The 21,933-nt window shown below is 38.9% G+C and overlaps 2 protein-coding genes across 5 annotated transcripts; one reads left to right on the top strand and one right to left on the bottom strand.

Annotated features, from left to right (window-relative positions):
- Nucleotides 1-272: 272 nt before the first annotated feature.
- Nucleotides 273-16,746, bottom strand: LOC306756918 (protein polybromo-1-like). 4 transcript variants are annotated; one of them, XM_079241859.1, is made up of 29 exons: nucleotides 16,684-16,746; nucleotides 10,599-10,651; nucleotides 10,286-10,383; nucleotides 10,021-10,168; nucleotides 9,766-9,915; nucleotides 9,065-9,181; nucleotides 8,913-8,981; nucleotides 8,732-8,830; nucleotides 8,559-8,644; nucleotides 8,377-8,462; nucleotides 8,064-8,280; nucleotides 7,356-7,497; nucleotides 7,117-7,211; nucleotides 6,731-7,010; nucleotides 6,443-6,548; nucleotides 5,708-6,347; nucleotides 5,418-5,629; nucleotides 5,156-5,335; nucleotides 4,851-5,008; nucleotides 4,505-4,756; nucleotides 4,278-4,423; nucleotides 3,829-3,986; nucleotides 3,437-3,620; nucleotides 2,943-3,141; nucleotides 2,644-2,845; nucleotides 2,310-2,462; nucleotides 1,181-1,230; nucleotides 801-1,014; nucleotides 273-581 (listed from the first exon to the last, which is right to left on the bottom strand). In XM_079241859.1, exons 1-29 carry the CDS (start codon nucleotides 16,703-16,705, stop codon nucleotides 418-420), a joined length of 4,680 nt encoding a protein of 1,559 aa, XP_079097985.1. In that variant the 5' UTR covers nucleotides 16,706-16,746; the 3' UTR covers nucleotides 273-417. The 4 variants fall into 4 exon arrangements, with proteins under 4 accessions (XP_079097985.1, XP_079097984.1, XP_079097982.1 ...); XM_079241858.1 differs by lacking the exons at nucleotides 8,377-8,462; nucleotides 8,559-8,644; nucleotides 8,732-8,830; ... (5 more) ...; nucleotides 10,599-10,651; nucleotides 16,684-16,746 and having other exon boundaries at nucleotides 7,356-7,535; nucleotides 8,064-8,142; XM_079241856.1 differs by lacking the exons at nucleotides 8,377-8,462; nucleotides 8,559-8,644; nucleotides 8,732-8,830; ... (5 more) ...; nucleotides 10,599-10,651; nucleotides 16,684-16,746 and having other exon boundaries at nucleotides 4,278-4,756; nucleotides 7,356-7,535; nucleotides 8,064-8,142.
- On the top strand, nucleotides 16,377-20,870 carry wdr77 (WD repeat domain 77). The gene is made up of 10 exons (XM_079241860.1): nucleotides 16,377-16,740; nucleotides 17,121-17,306; nucleotides 17,390-17,531; nucleotides 17,791-17,840; nucleotides 18,821-18,891; nucleotides 19,657-19,714; nucleotides 19,933-20,004; nucleotides 20,076-20,184; nucleotides 20,358-20,426; nucleotides 20,504-20,870. Exons 1-10 carry the CDS (start codon nucleotides 16,656-16,658, stop codon nucleotides 20,649-20,651), a joined length of 990 nt encoding a protein of 329 aa, XP_079097986.1. The 5' UTR covers nucleotides 16,377-16,655; the 3' UTR covers nucleotides 20,652-20,870.
- The last annotated feature ends 1,063 nt before the right edge of the window (nucleotides 20,871-21,933 follow it).

Here is a 21,933-nt window from a genome sequence, read left to right as displayed (position 1 = left end):
CCCGAAAGTGCTACTATGGCAACAACACAAGACTATTTTATTCTAATAGCTACTTTAATTACTAATCTAACCTTAGATTATTAGTCGTGTAATGCTTATTAAAGTTATATAAGCTGCCTTGCAGCTAGTACGTTATCCTTCTTTAAACTAAACGTTGGTAAATAAATACAAACAAATTAAATTCTTCACTTTTTTTAATTGTGAAAACATGAAGGCCTTCATCACAGACAGACAGCCTAACAATAATGCACTTGGAAGTTGATATTTGAAATGTAAAACAAAAAACAGCATGAACACAGAAAGCACCTTATGTATACAAACTTCATTTTTAAATCACAACACAAAATGAATATTTAATGAGCTTAAACCTCATCCTGTCACACAGGTTTGGGAACAGAGGCTCTTGATATGAGCACGCTACAGATTATGCATCTGACGGATGTTAAGGGTGTCTCGCAGCATCAGGTCACGCAGTCGCCAAAGTGCATCTGCCATGGTCTTGTGGGCCCCCTTACTCTTCAACCAATGAGATGGCAGTTTACTCTCTTGCTCTTTAGTCAGGCGCACGTCTTGTTTCTGAACTGAAACAGCAAAAATTATATACCACATATCGTTTTATTGTTGAGAAAAAATGTATTTAGCCTTAAAGTCAACAAATAAAACAACACAATCTGTAAGCCACTATACATATTTATATTGATCTATGAGTATTTAATGTAATGATACTGTACGGTTGCTTGTATCATCAACATTTTTTAAAAATAATTTTACCACTGAGCAATAAACTGAAAAAAATTCACCTGTGAGGGCTTGGTCCCACTTGCTGACAGTGGAAGATTCTGCAGTGAGGCCCTCAATGTATCTAAGGTATGCCTCAGAGTGAAGAAGACGCTGAGATTTGGCTGGTGGAGACACAAACACTGGTGTGGAGGGCTGTTGAAGTGCAGGTTGTCCCATCTGGCCTTGTCCTGGGTACGGTGGTGGAGCTTGTTGTCCTGGGCCCATCAAACCCATCTAGAAAGAAAAAAAAAAACGAAAGAAATGAACCAAACCTATTTTACAATGTTTACAAACAAACAATCTCGTCCATTTCCAAAGACATATCTGACTCTGTGCTTATTCACATTTCAAACATTTAATATTTAACATGGTTTATATTGACCATTTCCGCTCAGGATACCTGAGATCCATGAACGTTTCCTGCGGGTCCACCTCCCATGCCATTAACACCTGCAAAGATATTTAACACCAAGGTATTATCAGAAACTGGAGCTGACCATTTTGATTAGCTTATTTCTTAAATTATACTCTAAAATGTCCCAATAGAACTTGATTAGCCAATCATTAATGTCCTTTTGTCAATTTATCATACAGTAAAGATTGTTAAAATGTTTTTTTGTTTTTTTCTTTTTTCTATTGTCAAACTTACTGATGATAAAGCTAAACAAATATCCAAGACCCAGTTCAGACTATGCATTTTCAACTGACTAATTCATCAACATAAGGGATCTCAGCCTAGTGATACAGGTAGCCCCTCCAGCAAGTCAGATTGGTTTGACAGGAAGCAACTGCGTGGCAGGTGGGGTGGCTATGACAGCACTCTTACCAAAAGATGTCATTCCATGGAACCCGGGCATGACAGGCAGGAGATGTTGGGTAAAGACAGGCACCCCCATGTGATGTGGTGGTATGCCCGTCATACTAATCATGCGTTCAACATGGCCCTGCAGGGGCATCATAGCTGACCTATATGCACCCATCATACCTTCTTAAGAAGGAACAGTAGCAACACAAAACAACAACATGCATCAGTAAAACATGCACTTAGTATCTGTCATGCATGAATGTGTTAATATGCAAATTATACTATAACTCAATTAAAATTTAATGAAGTATTGTAATAAAAAAAAATAGGAACTTCTCTATAAAAACTAACTAGCACACATGCACTACAATTAAGCAATAACTATCTTTTTAGTAATAATATTCAAATGGTGTTAATCAACCTTTCATGCTCTGTTGTTACATGCATGACATCCAACATGGTAAACTGCAACAATGTTGACCATGTGCATTTTATCACAAAGTGAAGGTTAAGACACCACAGATGTTATACACCATTTATGATTTGAGTTTATGGATATATCATACTGCAAGCAAAAGGAAATGGAATTATAAGACTGCATCACTGCAAATAAGATGATACGGGTGCAATGTGAAACTCAAAAGTGAATAATCCTAGCAGTTGAGCTTCTTATTCCAGCCCTCTAGTGTACACTGGGGATCCATCTGCATCTATGAGGGGTTACCTGACACAGGCGTCATGCTGAGATTTAGCATCCCCATGGGGGTTGGGGGAGGCACCACCCCCATCAGTGCCCCTACAGGGGTACCTGCTCTAGGGGACGTCTGATGATGGACCCTCTCACGTTCCTGTTGCTCAGCCACTTTAGCTGCTCGTTCTGCAACACAGTCAAAGAAAATTGTCAGGTTTGTGCACGACCTCCATCTGTATAAGATCTTTAGCCATGATTACATTTATTTATCTGGTCTATGCCTGCAGCAGTACAATTTTCCTCCTTTGAGGAACAAATAAAAGACTATTCTATTCTGTGTGTTATGGAATAGAATAAGAGTTGTCACCTTCATACTCGGCTTTCCTGGAACTTTCCAGGTTTCTCCACTCAGTGCCAACAAGACGACTCAACTCCCCAAAGGAGAAGTCTGGGTGCTGGGCTTTGATGACTGCTCGCATCTCACTGCTGAACAGGATGTAACCGCTCATGTTGATCTTTCGCTTTGAGCCTTCCTTCTTTGAGAGCCCCTTTATGGACTTAGGAGTGGACTGTAACCAAACACGAGAGAAATACAGGTGAAAAGGCTATAACGGCATCAGCAATTAATTACCTACTTAATAATTATTTTCATTTTATGCCCCTGACCTGTGGAGGGGTGTAAGGCATGATATCCATATCACTAGACAAGGAAGACTGCATCTGTGGAAGAGACTGGTCCCCCATGTCACCATCATCACCAAGATCCTCCAGCTCTTCATCGGTCATATCAGCAAATTTGGCCTCCAGTTCCTCAATTTTTCTGTCTAGCAGAGGTGAAGGTTCTTTCTGGGGGACTATGAGCTTCCTTTATAAAACAATGATGATAAAAGGAATTTATTTTGGAAGAACTGGATCATAGACCATACATATTTTATTTTATATATGTCTCCAAATTGGAAAAAAAAAAAACATAACTTATATTTGAACAAGAATTACACCTAGCTAATCTGGGTTAACTGTCTCTTACTGAATTGAGTCGTTCTGTGAAAGAGTTTAGGCCATTACATTTCACAGTTTAAAAGTTTAGGATATGCTAGAAAAAACAGTTTCTGGCTAATCCTTTTATCTACAAACATATATTTCCACAACAGGTTGTTTACCTAAAATAGTAGATTTCATCCTCCACTACCTTCCCAGCAAGTGAAAAACGCTTAAGACCCTTGAACTTCTTCATCTGCTTTTCACTCTCAATATAACGACTCTCACAGAGAAGAACATCTGCTTCCGGCACTTCTGTGGGTCGACATGATAAGTATTCTTTGAAGGACGCCACCACACACTTTCCTGTGAAACAAGGATTATTTTAGTTTATGTATTCAATTATTTTAAATGTTAATTTATTACTAAATTGTTAATTTATTACTAAATTAAATTCTTATTACTAAAAATGCTATGAGGTAGATACCTCATAGCATTTTTAGTAAAAAATTTTAAAAAAGAAAGAAAAGAGAAAAAGGGCATTTAGTTCAACTCATTGCACTTTTTAGGGTACCTATGATGCAAGTCATGGGACAGGTCTCCTCCAGGTTGCTAAGAAACACTTCCTTTTTGTAGAACATCTTAGTGGGTTCATGCTCTGTCTCTTCAGGGTGGATAAAGATGGGACCAAAGAAATAGCCTGCACCATCTCGCATCCACATTTTCTCAATTCTGTTAAAAATAGAAATCAATAAGCCAATAAAAATCAATACCTCACAAAAATCCAATTGCCTCTATGCAATCATTACCTCTATTGGAAAAAAAAAACAAACAAGGAAAGTTGTGTGATGGCAGCTGATGCAACATGTTATACATGTAGAATGGTTCTGAGGAAAAAGGGTGGTGAACTTCATAGGCCACAACAATCAAATATATGAACTTTTTTAAATTCTTAAAAGGACATGAAGAAATAACTCAAAGAGCACTACAATTTAAATATGCAGTATAGTGTATATACTCTACCTGCCAACTCGGTGGCGCACCAGGCCATGAGAAGCAATGTAAACACAGTCTCCCACTTTGAGCCACATGTTGTTGTAACAGAGCTGATCATAGTACTGACACCCTGGCTCCCCATTGGTCATATCAAAAGGGACGTCTTCCCTCTCCTGTAGAAACAAACGATTTCCATAAGTATAAGTTAGGTTTGCATGCTCCATTTTTTCACAGGAAAACCAGAGGCTATTTACCTTGTCTAGAACACCGTCTGTCATTTTGCTGTCATCTACAATTTCTGGTGGTTTCTCCTCTTGTTTGGTGGCAAACATGGAAGCCACACGGACTACAGGTAGAGGTACCTCTCTGGGAACAAACCGAACCGAACTCAGGGGCATAGTCCACATCTTTATCTTCTTGAAGGACTTAGACTTGGCAGAGTAGCGAGATTCACACACATAGACATCTTCTGCCCTGAATCCCTCGGGGTAAAGCTTGAAGTACTCCTTGAATCCCAAACAAATTTAGTCAAACAGTCAAAGAAGCGATTCTCTGCAACAAATTCAAGTAACAGTAGAAATGCAAACAGCAATCTTGTACCTTTACAAACATAACCACACATTTGCCCAGAATCTTGCTGACAGGAGCTTTGTTGTAATAATCACTCTTAAAAACTTCCTTCTCCAAAAACTTTCTTGTAGCCAAATGAAAAGTTTCATTTGGCCTGTAGAACCAGCAGCCATACAGCCACTGCTCCCCTAAGTGCATTAAAGACGGAAAAATTACACAATTAGATTTACTCTCAATCATAAAACATATGTGTACAACAAGTTTAGGAATCAATCTCTGGAACAGTGTGCAAAATATTTTCATTTTTTATATTATGATCCAAGTAAAGGACTGACCAGTGCCATCCTGCCAAAGGCGCTCAATGTAAATTATATGTGGCTGGAGATTGGGCTCTGCAGGTTCCACATACACGTAGTCTCCCACGTGGTACATGCTGTCCTTGAAGCTGCAGTCCTGACTGTATGTACGCTGAACCTGCCATGATCCACCAGCGGGATCTTCCCGCCTCTCAGCCTCTAAGAAGTCAAAACATTTTCAATCGAACCAGGCTTTCACGTGCAATGCAACATTAGTATTAATAGCTACTTCAGAAAATACCCCTTTTCTCCTCCTCTCGCTTGATTTTGTCCTCCTCAAACTCTTTGGGAAGCTTTTCCTTCTTCTCCTTTTCCACATCGCTATGCAAATGTTTGGAGGTATAGCTGAGGGCAGGGGACATCAGTATCTCTCCATTCTTACACAGCTCATCTCTGATCCGGATGAAAAACTGCTGCAGCTCCACCGCATCTTCAAAGATCTCCGAGTCTGTCCTGTAAGAAATGTATGGACTAACATGAATTTTGGATTTCTTTAAATACAGTAGTGAAGGATTGGCTTTTAGACCTCACCTATTCAACCGTCTGGCCTTCTCTAGAACTTCAAACATGTGATCCTGAAAGACATCCAACCTTTTGTAGCGTCCCCGTTCTACATTCTTCCTCACAATCTCAAAATTGAGCGGAGGCTTCTCTTGGTTTGCAGGATCGACCGCTGGGATCTCAGCGAGCGAATCACTGTAGCAGCGTCCTTCATCGTCTTGGTGACCGAGCACAGAAACAAAGAGACTGCGGATAAGATCCTGGATGAGGCGGGGCACGTCCGGCACGTGGGCGTCATCTCCTCCCTCCAGGTCACGCCTTGTTTCTAGCAGGACCCGGTGTAACAACAGAGCATCCCGGTAGATCAGAGACTCTGGCTCATTATAGGTGCAGGCATTGTTGAACATCAGCACCAAGTCCTCCACCAGCGCATCCACATCCTGGTACTTATTAGCCAGCATGTGGCTCTTGATCTTTTCCATGTCCACAGGTTTCTTGATCGCAAGATAATAATCAGGCAGCTCAGCACGAGATGGAAGTCGTAGGAAGATTGTGCTGAGGCGACGGCCTCGCTTATCCGTGTAGTTCTTCACAGCTTCATAAAGCTCATTAAGTTTCTGCTGTAAAGGTGTTAAGTACTTAGACTTCTTTAAAGTTATGCTGTTCTTTCCTAAATAAAATAAAACATGTCATTGTTGATAAAATATTGACATAGCCACTTAGATGACAGTAAATAAGTACATCAAGTGAAGGAGTGATACATACTTATTTTTAACTTTGGTGACATTATATCGTCATCATCGGTTGCTGGCCCGAGATCCCTGCGTCTGTCATTCATGATCTTCTCAAGGATGTCTGCGTCATTATACACCTACAGAAACATCAAGAAACTAATCAAACAATCTCCCTTTTTGTCATTTTTTTCTTTAAAGATAGGTTTCTCTTATATTTAACTATAACTTTTCTGGCATTAAGACTACAATCTTTTTAGCCTTGCAGTTAAGTTAGTGTGTCAGAGAAAAACATAACCAAATATGCAAAACCGAGCATCACCTGGGAGCCTTCCTCATTGTAGTGTCGAGCATTGCGAAACATCAGCTTCATATCTTCCACCATTGAGTCTTCAGTCATGTACTTGTCTGAGCGGATGTTGTGCTCAATGGTCCTGAGGTCCATCGGCTCCAGAATAACCTTGTAGTAATTTGGGTAGTCTTTTTTCGACGGCTTCACCATGAAAAGGTCACACAACCTCCGACCTGTGGATGCTTCTCGGGCCTCAACCACAGCAGCTAAAAGAGCTTTCATTCGATTTTTCTTCGTATTCTTCTTGTGGCTTGACACCAGATGCAAACAAAGAAAAAAGTCACACAAAAAGGTCTTATTCCAAGAACAAAACACAACCAACTCCATAAAGTAAAACAAGTCTATGGCAAACTCACCTTTTTCTTTTTGTGCTACTGGTGTCGGACGTAGCAGAGGAGAGCATGCTGTCGCCATCATCATCGTCTCTTTGTAAAAGCTCCTTTCTCTTAATCTAGACAGGTTACAGGTAATATTTCCATTTAGTCACGAGAGTTCTAGTTTAAAACACTGAGAAATCTATTGAAAACTTCTCAGCAGGTGTCCCACAAAAACCAACACAGCAGCATGAACACAACATGAAAACATTTCAACTGACCTGCTGGATGTGTTGAAGTTTCAGTGCACGCTTGTAGATGGGGGAGTGTGGAACATTATAGCGTTTGGCATTCTCAAACATCAGCGTCAGATCGGAATCAATGTGCTCCACACTCTCATACTCATTGTTCTTCATTTTGTTCCTGTGGGCAATTACGGGCTCTCACACAGAAATACTGCACTGTACAGTGAGTGTGTGTGAAGGCATATTTTTTTTCCAAAGACAAGAACAAGAACTTTTAGTGAAGGAAAATAAAGCAAAACGGAATTTAAAAAAAAAAAAAAAAAAGGAAACAACATAATTAAGCAGAATGACTTTTCATTCAGGTAGTTTGTTGCATTTTATAAACAAAATTTGGCTGAGGAAAGTTGTATAAAGCGATGAATGCGCACAGTTTTTACTAGAATAAATATAAAGCATTTACTGAACAAATTCTCAGAGGTAAAGCTTGCTTAGTTTTCTACTGAAACCATTATCTGTTTCCTGTTTTCTGTTTCCACAGCTTTTCATGTCACTTCTTTTAGTTGACAGAAAATAACATAAAATTAGTCCCACAAATAGAAATTTATGACAACAAAAAAGTTTGGAGAAAATAAAAAAAATGTGGTAAAACTGTTGTTATTTCAAACTGTAATGATTATGTAAGAAAATTATAAGTAACATTTTTTCACACTAATGACAGATATATCTGTATCACTTCTGCCATACTTGATCTGATGCAGGCAGATGGGTTGGCTAATCTGGTGGTAGTAGTCAGGATAGTCCTTCCTGGAGGGCAGCTGCAGGAACGGCTCAGAAATCAGCTGGCCCTGACTGTTCCTGGCACCTCGCACGGCTTCATAGAGCTGGAAGATGGGGTTGCTCATGTCTATGTTGGACGTCATACTCTCTGCCTCGGATTCCCCCTCATCATAGTGGACAGACCCTGAGAAAAACACACTTAAGTTACAACATTTGCATCACATGAACAGAACATCAATGTTGCAACATCTATCTGTTTGAGGAAGAGGTGAGATAGTACCAGAGAGTATGCCCTCTTCGTCACTTTCATATTGAAGGGCCATAGTGATTGCTGAGAGGCGATCTCCTTGGGCAGACCTTTTATTCCTTAGGAAAGTGGAAGAACACAAGAGGTAAAAATTAACAGTTTACATAATTTCCCAGTTCATTTCCCCCCTCCATGAAGAGCTGACACTTCAGTACCTGATACGTATACTGGATTTGATTGGTTCTCCATGTTCAATCTCAGATTTCTTTTGTGCAAAAATCTTTTTAATGGTGTTAGCATCCTGAAACAGATGAGTAGAAGGGAAAGTCAGTCACACACTGGTGATTACATGTTACATTAAGTATCGTATTCTCAGCAACACACTGACCTTGAAAACCTGTGATCCAGGCTCATTGTATGTTTTTGCATTCTTCACCAGCAAGTCTACATCTTTAGCCATGGCAATGACACTCCTGTAGTGGCCCAACTAGAACAAACAACTTTTTGTGTCATAATTAAACAAATGTTAAACAACCTCCGAGGTTCAGAATGAAATTGTAACTACATACCTGGATTTTTTGTGTGATGATTTTTAGATCTATTGGTTCCTTAATGACGGCATAATAATCTGGATATTGCTAAATGAGGAAGATAAACTGCAAATCAAAGCAAAGCAACTCATTTTATGTTTAATCTCAAGTCATACTGAAGATGATCATACCATTTTGGAGGGAAGCTTCTGGAACAGCTCGCTGACGAGACGACCAGATGGCTCAGTATAGGACACAACAGCATCAAGGAGCTGCTCAAGGATTTCCTTCAAACAGGTAGGAGCACTCTAATATTTACAAATAGGCATATTATTGGATAGTGAACATACAGGTGTACAGGTACACAATGCATAATCAGTGACACAGTATTGTCTGTATATAGTGGATAGTGGAGCCTATCCCAATTACTACCAAGCAAGACGTTATGGTTGATAGTCCCGGTTGATAGACAGGATGATAGTCTGTCACAGGCCAACAAAGAGACAAACACCCACTTATAGGTGAATTTAGATTTATCAACTAACCTAAAATGTTTTTTTTATTTTAATCATAGGAGGAAGCCAGAGTTACCAAAAAGGCCCAGTAATGTACAATGCGATTTGAACCATGAGCCCTCTTGCTGTGTAAACTATATCAAAATAACAAACACTTAAGTCATCTGCTCAACCTTAGGCCATTAAGACAGCTCTGATACAAAATGTAATCACTTTACACAGATGTATTCATATGGCAGATTTCTGGAACACAAACCTACATTTACTATAAAGGAAATCTGTGTTTAAGTTCTAAAATCACTGTTATTAATCAAAAGATATTTTGTATTAATAATCATCTAAAACTAGTTTAGGTCAAACAAATCCAGAACTGTCACCTCATCTTCAGTGGAGCCTCCGGGGTTATCTTGTGCATCATATCCTTCTTCATCATCCTCATCATATCCCCCTCGTTGAACAAACTCATTTTTAGTTCGTAGGTAAAGGTCCCACAGCTTACAGGCTGCCCTGTATTCAGGACTGTCTGACTATAAGCAAACAAGACACATTTATTTGATAGTTCTAGCCTGGACCTTGTACTTCCTGTGCAAAGATAGAGATACATTTTTCCACATTTTTGGATTTATGGTTACCTTATAATAAGTTTTTGCATTGTTAAATAAAAGCTGAAAGTCACTGGTTAGTTGCTCAATATCATCATACTCCTCCATCTTTAATTTCTGCTGGATCTTCATCATGTCAATTGGCTGCGACACCACGTGGTAATAGTCTGGTTGATTCCTGAAACAAAAAGGGGGACTTGCACATCCTGAATCTATTTTATTCAAACTGATAATACAGAATCTGCAGGGTGTACTTAAATGTACAAGTCTAATCCTCACTCATCCCTGTCCTCACCTTCGTTTGGGAGCTCTGATGAACAGCTCACACAACATCCTCCCCTGGTCATCCTTGTAGTCTCGGATTGTGTTGTACAGCTCATGACAGACTGCAATCTGCAAAGTAAGGACCAAACACTAAAATCTCTGCACACCCCTCCACATGTCAAGCACTTCAGTCCATCTGGTAGAACAGTTTTCACAGCTCACGAAACAACTGAAATTTGTAAAATTACAGGATCCACAGTAGGAATGTTTGAGGTCCTTCTCCTTTTTCTCCCAAGTGAAGACATTAACGAAGTCTGGCTATGGTCAAAATCTCCTCCACTCACACTGCTAGAGGGGGATGTTGCCCGTCTCCTTTTCAAAGCCATGACGAAACCCCCTGAGAAGAAAAACTCCAATTAAGTGCAAAAAAAAGAAACGATAAGGAGAGAAACATACTTCACACAAAGAAACGACACTCAGTTGCATTTTGTGTGTAGTGTGTAAACTAAAACTGTGGGAGCGTAATCTCTTTAACCCAACGGACTCACCAGCAGACGCTTGCCAGTAAAGTTACCATTAAATTCAAATTATACTGAATGACACGAGTTGTAGCATAAATGTTGTGTCACGGCTTCTCACAGTCAGTGGATGAACATCAAGTGAATAATCTCACAGTTATCCATAAGTTCCTTTTCTTATAACTTTTAGACAATGTTCAATGGATCACACATAAAAATCTGTCTTAAGTTTCAAGAAGCTTTCACTTTCTTCATATCATCTCCTCTTAAACCAGTGTTTCTCCATTCCTGTCCTCAGGCCCCCCTGCCCTGCATGTTTTAGACATGATCCTCCTCCAAAGACCTAAGTCAGATTGTTGAACTTCCTCATCAAGTTCTTTGCAGCCTATTAACAAGTCTTTATTTCATTCAGGTGTGTTAAAGTGGGGTTTCCTATAAAACATGCAGGTCAGGGGGCCTGAGGACCGGAATGGCGAAAAACTGTCTTAAACAAAGAAATGATGTAAGAGGGGAAAGTTTTCACATCATCTGTTGTGATGATCTTAAAATATTTAAAAGAGAATAGATTTTATACTAATTAATAGGGGTGGGAAATCGGAAAAAAAAAATCAAATATTGGAAATTTCTGTTTCACAAGTTTAAAATAAAATTTTTGTTAAAAAAAAAAATCAAAATTTTTTTAAAAATTAAAACAAGTTTAAAATTTTGTCATTTTTAATGTTTTTATTGATCTTTTTGCTTGTCTTCTTGGGCATCATAGCGGCAGAATGATGGTCTGGCTGCTGTATTGCATTTTCCTAATTGCAATTAAGAAAAATGACTAGCAAAAAAAGCTTTGTACATTTTCTTTTTTTTTTTAGTCGACAAAAATCAGCAATATCCAAGAATCACGAGAATCGCAATTTAAATCGAATCGGCACTCAAAAAATCGGAATCGAATTGGAACAAAATCATATTGTCACAGCCCTACTAATTAAACATTTTTTTTCAGTGAAATTCTAGACTATTTTAATGGAAATGTATGAGGTGCAAGTTGACAAGTGTGACAGACAATCCATAAAAAAAAGGAGATGCACACATTCAAGAGAGGTTGTACATCTTTTTGTGTTTCTTTCCCAAGATGAAGACATGAGTAAATCCATATATATATATATATGTATAAATAAATATATATGTATAAATAAATATATATGAAAAAAAAACATGCAAGGCATTTCCATCAAGCTTTCCAGAAATTCACAAGGAACTGTTGTTACAGCAACAACAAAGCACTGAAATAGAAGAATAGGAAAATGAAAGTTTCTAAAGGGTTCATTGACATTTTCAGACTTGAGACACAGGAATGAAAATAATTCAGTCAAAAACAGCCATCACTAAAAACTACATCATAACATTTAGAGACAGCACTAGAATGCAAACTTAGCCGAGACATGGGCAGGTTTATTTTGTTGTTTTGTTCTTTTTTAATCTGTTCAATTTTAACTTTGTATTACAGTTTGCTGTCTAGCCAAACACCCAAATATGTAAAATGTCAGGATAGATTTAATCTCAGGTGAGGGCATTAATAAGGAGTATCACTAGGGCCGGATTATCCAATAGGCATTATGGGAACAGGCCCAGGGGCCCACACCCATTGGGGGCCCATGTAGGGCATACACCAGCAGTTTGGACATGAAACGAAATGTATATCAAAGCCAGATAGATACACCACAGTGTCTGGTGTATTGCTACTGGTACCGCTGCCTGAGAGATGTTAGAAATGTCGTTTCACAGTGTATTATTCACAATTTTTACAATGTTATGGTGCAGAATGGGGCCCCTGTAACACTCTGGGCCCAGGGGCCTGTGCACTTTTAATCCGGCCCTGAGTATGACTACATCTTCTTTCTAAATTAAATGTTGTCCAGGCTAAAATTTTTAAAAGGATGTTTTTCAGGCAGAGAATGCCACCTGTAACTTGAACAAAGTCTCATTTGCCTGAAAAATAAATGTGCTTTATGTACAAAGTTAGATCTTCGAGAGCATTTCTATTTTTTAAAAGGGAGTTTGAAGACATAGTTTGTATCTCAAGGAGATGGGATTTGAATTTGTTGTAAGCAGAAACAAAAAAAAGAGTAAAGTAGATTTTATTATTACTACAGTAGCCAATTTTGACGTTAAAAAGTAGTCAAACACAGATGTCACAAATCCCATTTAGGCTTTGCAGCCAAAGAGAATGAGCCTGAATTGATTATCAAAACCCGTGTATTCTTTCTCATCGTTATTGTGTAAAAAATAAATAAGTTAATGTATTGTGTGCACAAGGAGCTTATCCAGAAGGAAAATACACCCTCACGTGCCATCACTGGAAAAGACATGCGTCACCTCATATGAACTCGCAGCGCTGCTGCTGGACATTGATTTTACATTCTGATACGGATAGGACAAAAAAAAATTAGTTTTTGTTTGTTTGTTTGTTTTAACAGGCAACCCCACTTTCACCGAAGATAAAAAAAATTAAAGGGAAAAAAGGGAAAATAAAATTGGGGCGAAAAAAGCCACACCAGCTTGCTGCTTTCACTTAAAATGACATTTTTTATCGACGGCTGACCAATGATGTCTGGAGATGTGACACTAGCAGCTCTCCCAAATGTCACGTAGCAGCTGGCTGCAGTCCAGGGTGCCCACATCAGCAGCGAGCTAGCATGCACAGCAGCAGCTGTCCACCCGCTGTCACTCAGCGTGGACAGGTATAGATCTCGGAACAGCTACCGTTAGCTGCAATCAACGTCTGTCCGTTAATATGACATAGTTAAGACAAAAGGCATCACTAACGGTTAACGTTACAAAGCTGCCGTTACGTGGTATCCACGGCACTTGGTGGGAAACCATCCAGTATGACCACCTGACACAGTTATGTGCTTACCTTTAGTGGGCACGATACTTATACCCACAAATTCCTAACCACCAAGAAAGCCAATCACTTATCGATTATGGACAGAGGGACAGAAGTGTGAAGTTTTCAAAAATTTAAATGTCACTTCCGTTTGCGTGCTTTCATATTAAAAGTGTACATTGGTTTGACGTCGTTATTATTATATCATTTACTCCGTTTTAACATAAGTGTATGATTTATTTCTTGTTAACGTGTCGTGGTAAATGTTTTAGTTACCAAATGACTTATTTGGGACACATTAATCCAACAAAATATAAATATAGCTCCAGTTTCAGCGTGGCTGATGGCCCACTGAGTCCAGTGGACTTCCTGTATCTTTCCTGTTTTTTTCAAAACTTCGCCATTAAGCTTAGTCATTTTAGCTAAAGAAAAACAATATATCTCACCTACACCTCCTTTACATTCATAAAACACCAGCTTCAACAAGTAACTTTATTAATATTAATTTATGAGTCCAGTTCAGTTTTATTGCTACATTGTCTGGATTGTGCAGACTAAACTTTTAAAGCACTTTAAATGATAAACCTATTGTGTGAATTAGAAAAAATGAGTATATTGATAAAATACAAGAAGACATCGTGCAAAGCACAGATGTATCTGCTGTCACCTAAAAGCAGTGACCTCCTCATTATCTTTGAGACCTGGTGGGAAGACAGATAGCTGGAACATGGCTGAAAAAAGAAAGTATTTGCATACATGGAACACATATGGTGAAGCAGAAAGGCTGATAAACACAGATAGCAGAAAATAGCTGAGGAGCTGATAAACACAGGTAGCTACTTTTATGATTTTAAAACAAAAATATTTAATTCTAGTCTCTTTAATCTCCTATATTATTGTTGTAGCCTATACAATGTCAAAGTACAGTACATTACATGTCAAAATACTCTACAAAGAACAGGCCCTTTGAGAACGTTACGTTTTGTTATGTATCAATTGATGGGAGTCCAAACCTATAAGGATTTAGCTTGCTGGTATCCTCATCAGACTATTTGAGTAAAACTGAGTAATCATGTTTCTGTCCTATTTGAAATTAGCGATATATCAGGCAAGGGTTGATTTCATCCCTAAATCTCTTTCATTTATATATTGATGATCTTTCCAGGTGAAGGCTGCTCTGACTGGTGGCATGGTTGGTAATTTACTGGTGAATCATATAATTCATGCATTTGATCATGTGGCTTACACAGTCGGAGTAAAACTGGATTCCAGAGCTCCTTTCTATAAGTTCTGCATAGTAAGTAGAACACATTAAATGTGGTAGTATGAGTGTAGTTATGATTTGTTTAACTAAATCATGCACATGCCAAATATAAATATCCAGATTAAGTTGTCTGAGAACAATTCAAGCATGTAGAATATGGTTGCATGTTGGATATTTTCTTACATAACAAATGGTCAATGTTAAAGACATTCATAGGCAATGCAGCATGATGTATGGAAAAGCAAAAAGCCTCATACACAAGTTCAGTGTATGTACAAATGAAGTTAGGATATCATTGTTTAAGATATATTACTCCACTCTATAGTGCATACTTGTGGACAATAAGTTATGTAGGGGTGAGCACTTTTCAAACCGCTTCAAATTTAATGTTTAAGTTCAGTCTCCATTCTTTATAAAATGTAATTATTTACGGACTAACCAAAGTACAATTCAGTACTATACAATACTAATCACAATTGTGGAGATATTTGTACAGGAGTCTTCTTCTGGATGACTTACTGATATTTTAAGATGTCTGTGTTATATGTGTATTAACACAGATGTTTATCCTGGTCTTCAAGTCTGTCATAAAAACTGAATTCAAATAAATGATATTAAGTTATTTTGTACTTATATTTTTACTTACAAGTCCAATTAATAGTTCTTGTCAATTTTACCATTTTAACTACTAAAGACTCTAAAAATCATTTAACTTTTAACAGAAATGAAAAAAAAAACAACTATTGATCAGCTCATCTGTGATGGACTGCTTACCTGTTTAGGGTTTACTAAAATTCCAGTTTCCCCACAACTCGGAATTGGATTAGGCAGTATAAAAATTAATGAAAGAATGAATTATCAGCTCATTTATCACAGACATTGAGGTGGAAGCCTTTGTAATCTATATGTTCTTTGTAGTCAAGAGAAACATAAGAAAATCATCCATCATCAGCAGTAATACATTTTTATTTTGTGACAGTGACCCACATAAAAACACATGAGGCAGAATTGGAGGATCTCTTTCAAAGTAACAACTATAAATTGAATCAGGAATGAGTAGAGGCACAGTATTGTAGATATTTTGGAGACAAATTCTAGTTTGGACACTTACAAAAGGGGCATAATAAATGTACTGGTTAAAGGATACTCACCCTATTAACCCTACCAGGCAAGAGACCTGGAGGAAAACAGTAAAAACTCTAAGAGACCTTATAGGAGCTGCCTGTAAACCAGGGGTGCACAAGTCTGGTCCTCCATGAGTGAAACAAGGACTCTATGCGTTCAAAAATCTCTCAAATCTCTTTCAATTATGTGTGACTGAGGCTTTTTGTTCGTTTTTCCTACACTGTAGGAAAGACTTTTCCTTTCTCCCTTGACTCCCCGGAGGGCAGTAGCACGTCTGTATCATGTCTGCGCTACTTAAAAAAAAAAATCCCCCACGAAGAAGAAACACCAACGAATAAGATAACTGGCGCAGGAAGTGTGTTGCATGTGTTACGTTATTTAATTCATTCATTCATGAATTGACAACTATAACACGTTTTAAATTAAACAGACACCATTGGGATTTTATCATACGATAGTTTATTTTATTGTCGAAGTGAGCCAAAGACGAAAACGGAGGCGTGTTACGCAGATGCTTGCTAGCCAACAGTACAACTTAGGCTAAAGTTGATTTGAAAATCCACGCTGCTGAAACGATTTCACGTGTGCTGTTTTACTGAAAACTGCAGTAGACATCATCATGATCAAGGAAAACCGGTGGAACATACCTCCCAATGCTCCTGCATGCATGGAGAAACATCTCTGTGCCGCCCAATACCGAGCAGGTACGAAGAAATTGGCAACAAACTGGAGGTTACTGGAATAACCACGTGGTGTTTCTACTTTTAGCTCGTTTGACTTGATTTACATTGTTTCCTAATTTGACATGTTTGGTCAATTGTTACATAGCGTTTATATGTCGAGGATTTATGCTGTCTTTTCATCAATCTGGCAAGCTTCTGCAGTTTAATATGCAAATATTTCAGAAATGTTTCTTATAATTTGTTTAAATGCATGCTGCCTTGTGACTTCATTGTTTGCTGAAAAGAATAGTCTCTTCATTTTTAGTTTAATTAGCCATTAAATTGGTATCAAATACTTGTTTTGTTTTGTTTTGTTGTTTTTTTTTTTTGTTTTTTTTTTAAACCATTGGTTCACCTTCCAGATGGCACCCTGCTCCTTGGTGCCTCCAGTCTCGCTGGCAGGAATTGGCAGGGATCTGTATGGATCTACAGTGACCCCAAGCAGGCCCCCAATGAAGGGTTCTGCAAAGCTGGAGTACAGACAGAGACTGGCATCACAGATGTAAAATGGGTGACTGAAAAGGGAGTTGTTGTTGGGTCAGATTCAGGTAATATATACCATAGTGTTATTGAGACAGAATGAAACAAAGTACTTTTTTTTGAATAAAATTGGTTTTACTTGACTGTACAGGTGCTTTGGAGTTCTGGGAACTGGCAGAAGATGAGCGCCTTCTGGTGAACCGCTTTACCAAACATGACCATGACCATATTGTCACCACAGTGAGCCCCATAATGGGAGCAAGCAGTGCAGTCACTGGCAGCATGGATTGCCGGTTAGGTTCCTTTATATTTCTTTTTACCTATGGGAGTGTTGTCATCCTAAAGATAAGATGATCATAGCATCAAATGATCATTCTTAACAACTTTATTTAATTCACAGTGATGCCTACCTTGAAGAGCACAAGCTGATCCAAATTGTATACAGTCTCATGTGTCACTGCAGAAAAGCTGTTTATCAGTTCACCCTTAAATGTTAGCTTTGTCAGTTTGTTCAAGCACATTTTATGACAATACTTTCTTTCTCTTATACAGAATTAAAGTGTGGGATCTCAGTCAGGAAACAGTTGTCACAACCTTCAGTGGTAAGGGAACATCTTAAAACTATCAGACAGACAGTGCCATTATTTCTCAATAAATAAAATTGTTTGCGTTTTTCCGATCAAGCACCTTATAGGGGCTCATTCAGCTGTCTTGGATTTCTTCAACCGTCCAACTATACACCTTTTTTCAGAGATATATGTGCAGTGAAAGCCTCCTTTGAGTTTGTAAACTACTCATTCACTTCTGTTTTTCACTAAACACATTGAAAGTTACATCTCCAACTTGTAAATGCTAACAGCTACTCTTCTGGGGGTGGGGGGACTGGTGCAGGGAGCCAGATTCAGACAACAGCTTTGTTTTGGGTCAGGCTGAGCGTCGTTTGGCTCAGCCTTAACTCCTTAATGGTCTCCGTCGGACTCCGAAACAGCTGAATCGGGGGCAAGTTTCCTCCAAGCCGAGCGTTAGCTTCTCCATGATGGTTCCCACCCACGGAAGAGCTCCAGAACTACATCCAGCCTGCCAGTTCGGGCCAGACTGGCATTCAGTTCACGATCCAGCTCTGCATAAGTTCGAGTGCTGCTAGTTGCTCAGCAAAGTCCATCTTCGATCTTCCAAAATTTGCAACATACCAGAAAACCGCAGACACCAAACAGCAGAAACCCAGTTATCATAAATCCAATTGTGTAGAAATCCTCCACAGAAAAAGGTGACAGACACTTGACCTTCATCACATATCCAGCAGCATGCGTCCAGACATGCTGGCTCCCCTTCGCCCGTTCTTCGGGAAAAAAAAGATCTGAACTGAATTGAAAGACCAGCTGACCAGATCCATGAGTCAAACTCGGAAGGAAATGGAGAAAGGGACTCGGGATAGATGGACAATACAAAGAAGCAGCAGGGCAAAGTGGGAACGGGAGGGAGAGAAATGGTGTTTGTCTGCTACAAGAGCAGGAAGAAAAAGTAAAGGGGGGAAAAAAAACCTACTAATCTCTCCTTTTTTTCCCCCTCTTTCTCCCTACAGTCCACACACAGCCTGTTAATTGTGTTGCTTGCAGTCCTACAGACGAGTCTCTCTTCATCTCCTGTGGTCAAGTATGTTATTGGTTGCATTGTTCTGATGGGTTGAGGTTGAATCTAGGCAATGTTTAATCTGAATTCTTCTCCATAGCTAGTTGTGCACAGTACATTTAAAGGTCAAATCAAACCATTAGAGTAAAAAGAAACTTTTGTTGTGTCCCTTGTTGATTAGTTTCACATTATTTGAACAAAACAAATGAATGTGGCTTTGTTTATTTGTAGCCACAAATTAATTATTGGTCACGCATTTAAAAAGTAGCGTATATGACTTAAAATGTCCGAATTTCAATGATGTCTTATGAAGTGGTTAGTCCATTTTTTTCCTCTGTTTTTTTTCATAGAAAATATAGCGTATTGCAAGAAGGAACCTTGTGTTAGTGTGTTAATTGATTGAAGTGATCTGCTCATCTGTGCCAAAAGTAGCAAAGCATGCTGGAACTGGGTTGGTTGTTGTTGGGTTATAGTTACAGAGGTTGAAATCATATCTTATGACTGGATTGTGAAATTGCTGTTTCACAAATATTTTAGTAACCTGGATAATATATTTATCACGCAATTCAATAATGATTATTCAAAGGATTATTCAAAGACTTGTAAATGAGTTAACTCGTCAGCTTGAGGAGAGAGTGTTTTGGCAGATACGCACAACGAGGTAATAGAGATGATTGGAATTGTTAAAGTAGTCCTTTTTGTGCCCTTTTATTTGCTAAAGAATGGCAGAAATGTAAAACTCCTTTAACTAAACTCAGCCTGTTTCCAATGATATCTTCAACCTTTCAGGATGGTCGTGTGTTGATGTGGGACAGGAGGAAGCCAAATAAACCTGCCTCAAGAATAGGTAAGCAACCCATTTCCAACCGGTTTTCCTTACGTGGAACAATTAGCTGAATGAATATCGCTGCAGTGTTGACAGCCGTAAAGATCTCAGGGCCAAAATAAACCATTAGCTCAGATGGACCAACATATCAAATCAGGTCTTAATGGAGTGATCTGGCTGAATAAGAACAACAGTGGGAGTAATGCAATGCTTCTTCCGCTTTCTCTTTTTTGTCTCAGATGTTGAATCTCCCAGCTGTTCTCCCACTACTGTAGCATGGCACCCTCACCACAGAAGCACCATAGCTTTTGGTAAGGCTCACCAGCAGTTTTACTGATGGACAGAGGAGTTTATTACATGTTTTAACATGCTTGTGTTTTAGGTGACGAGCTGGGCAGAGTGACTGTGAAGGATTTCCGGGGCACTGAGCCGCCGCGGGTAATGGATGTCCACAGTCGCAGAGTTAATAGCCTTTCCTTCTCAACAAACAGGCAAGTATTCTATTTGTCTATTCTATTTTATTCTATTGTACAGTCATTTAGCATATGATTTATTCCAAAGCGACTTACATGTGAGAAGTGATCAATTAACCATGTCAGTGTCAAAACTGGACATCGACTTTAATGGCTTCTCAATAAATAATGACTGCTTTTGTCCACCTTAGTGCCTCCTTACTTGCATCCATTAGTGACGACTGTTCCCTCGCTGTTTTGAACTCTGACCTGCAAGAAATGTAAGTCTCCATGCTAAAAATCACAAACAAGTCTCTTAGACCACAGAAAATACAAACTAAATGTTTTTGCTCTGCAGCCTGAGAGATCGGCGACATCAGGACTTTGTGAAAGGTGTGTGTTGGCTTCATGGTGATTCAGACACCCTCACGACTGTCGGCTGGGATCATCTTGTGCTTCACCACACAGTGGGCTCAGCTACAGGACCTCCCACTTCCTCGTCCTAGACTCGCTGCCAGCTTCTGAAAACTAACCTAAAACAACAACATTGCCCTTCATTCGTGTGGGCTGTCCATGTGTGTGTAGAAAGTTATATGTAACGTGTCATTCAGATTTTCATGTCACTGTCATCGAAAAAAGATTTGTGCACAATATTTGGGCTAGAACTTTCTCACTCTGTATTAGTGCATTTCCTGTCACGGATGAAGTTGAGCTAAATCTGTTAAACTGTAACATTTCTTTGTGCCTGATTAGGAGGCAAAATATTTGTAATGCATAATTTTACATTAAAGGTAACTCGATGCAGTCGGACTGGTGTAGCATCCGTTTTTCCATCCCTGGGCTCGACAGGCTTACAACTGCACAAATGTTTAAAAGTACAGATGAAAATTATTTTTTTTAACCAAGGAATTTTGGCATCAGACATAATGGTGGTAGAAGTGTGGTTGAGGAAGATTAATTCACGATTGGTCTAAGCAGGTAGTGGGAAAGGTTTGTTTCCTGGACAAAACAGCAAGTAGAGGAAAACTTTTCATCCAGGGGATCGGACAACAATATGTAACTAAAATGTGTTCTGGCATATGGTATACCAAGAGAGTTAAGATGAGGCAAAAGGTTCTCTTTGGTTCACGTACACTTCTTGTCTGACCTGTTAAAGTCTTTATTATTGAAAATAAGGAAAGTTGTGTTTGTGTGACGGGTGTGGACGGTTTGCCCAGAAGGTTACATTTAGCAGTCTGATGCTGAATACACAAGTTAATGATTTTTAAATGCTAGTTGGCTCTCTCCCAAGTAAACAGATTTGTGTTGGTAAAATTAAATGCTAATAAAGTTCACCTTTGAAAACGTTTCCATTTCAGTAACCTGTCTGATCGAATCAAAAGAAGACTTTTAAAATGCATATAAACATTAGTTCAATCTAAATTATGTCAAATAGAGGTTTTAAAGCAAACTAAACATCCCTCTCACGCATGTAGACAGAGATGAGGACAGTGGTCTGACTGAACAGGTAACAACTCCATTGTGCATGATACTTGAGTTACTGGGGCCGCCCCATTTATAATCTGCGTGACCTGGCGGAATGCCGGGTGGGCGGAGTTTTCCCAGCATTTAAATCGTGATTAAATCGGATAACCCCCTCAGATCCGACGGCTTATTCGGCGAGAACGTCTCTTTTAAACACGAGTGGAACAAACAAATCAGAGTCGGTTTACCGACATACTTAGAAAATGTTCCAACTTGATAAAGTGCGTTTTTGTGTGTCCATTTATGTTCAGTAAGTAACTTAGT

Source organism: Telmatherina bonti, assembly GCF_933228915.1.
Source record: "Telmatherina bonti genome assembly, chromosome: 6".
Taxonomy (NCBI): domain Eukaryota; kingdom Metazoa; phylum Chordata; class Actinopteri; order Atheriniformes; family Telmatherinidae; genus Telmatherina; species Telmatherina bonti.
This window is presented reverse-complemented; position numbering and strand designations above follow the sequence as displayed.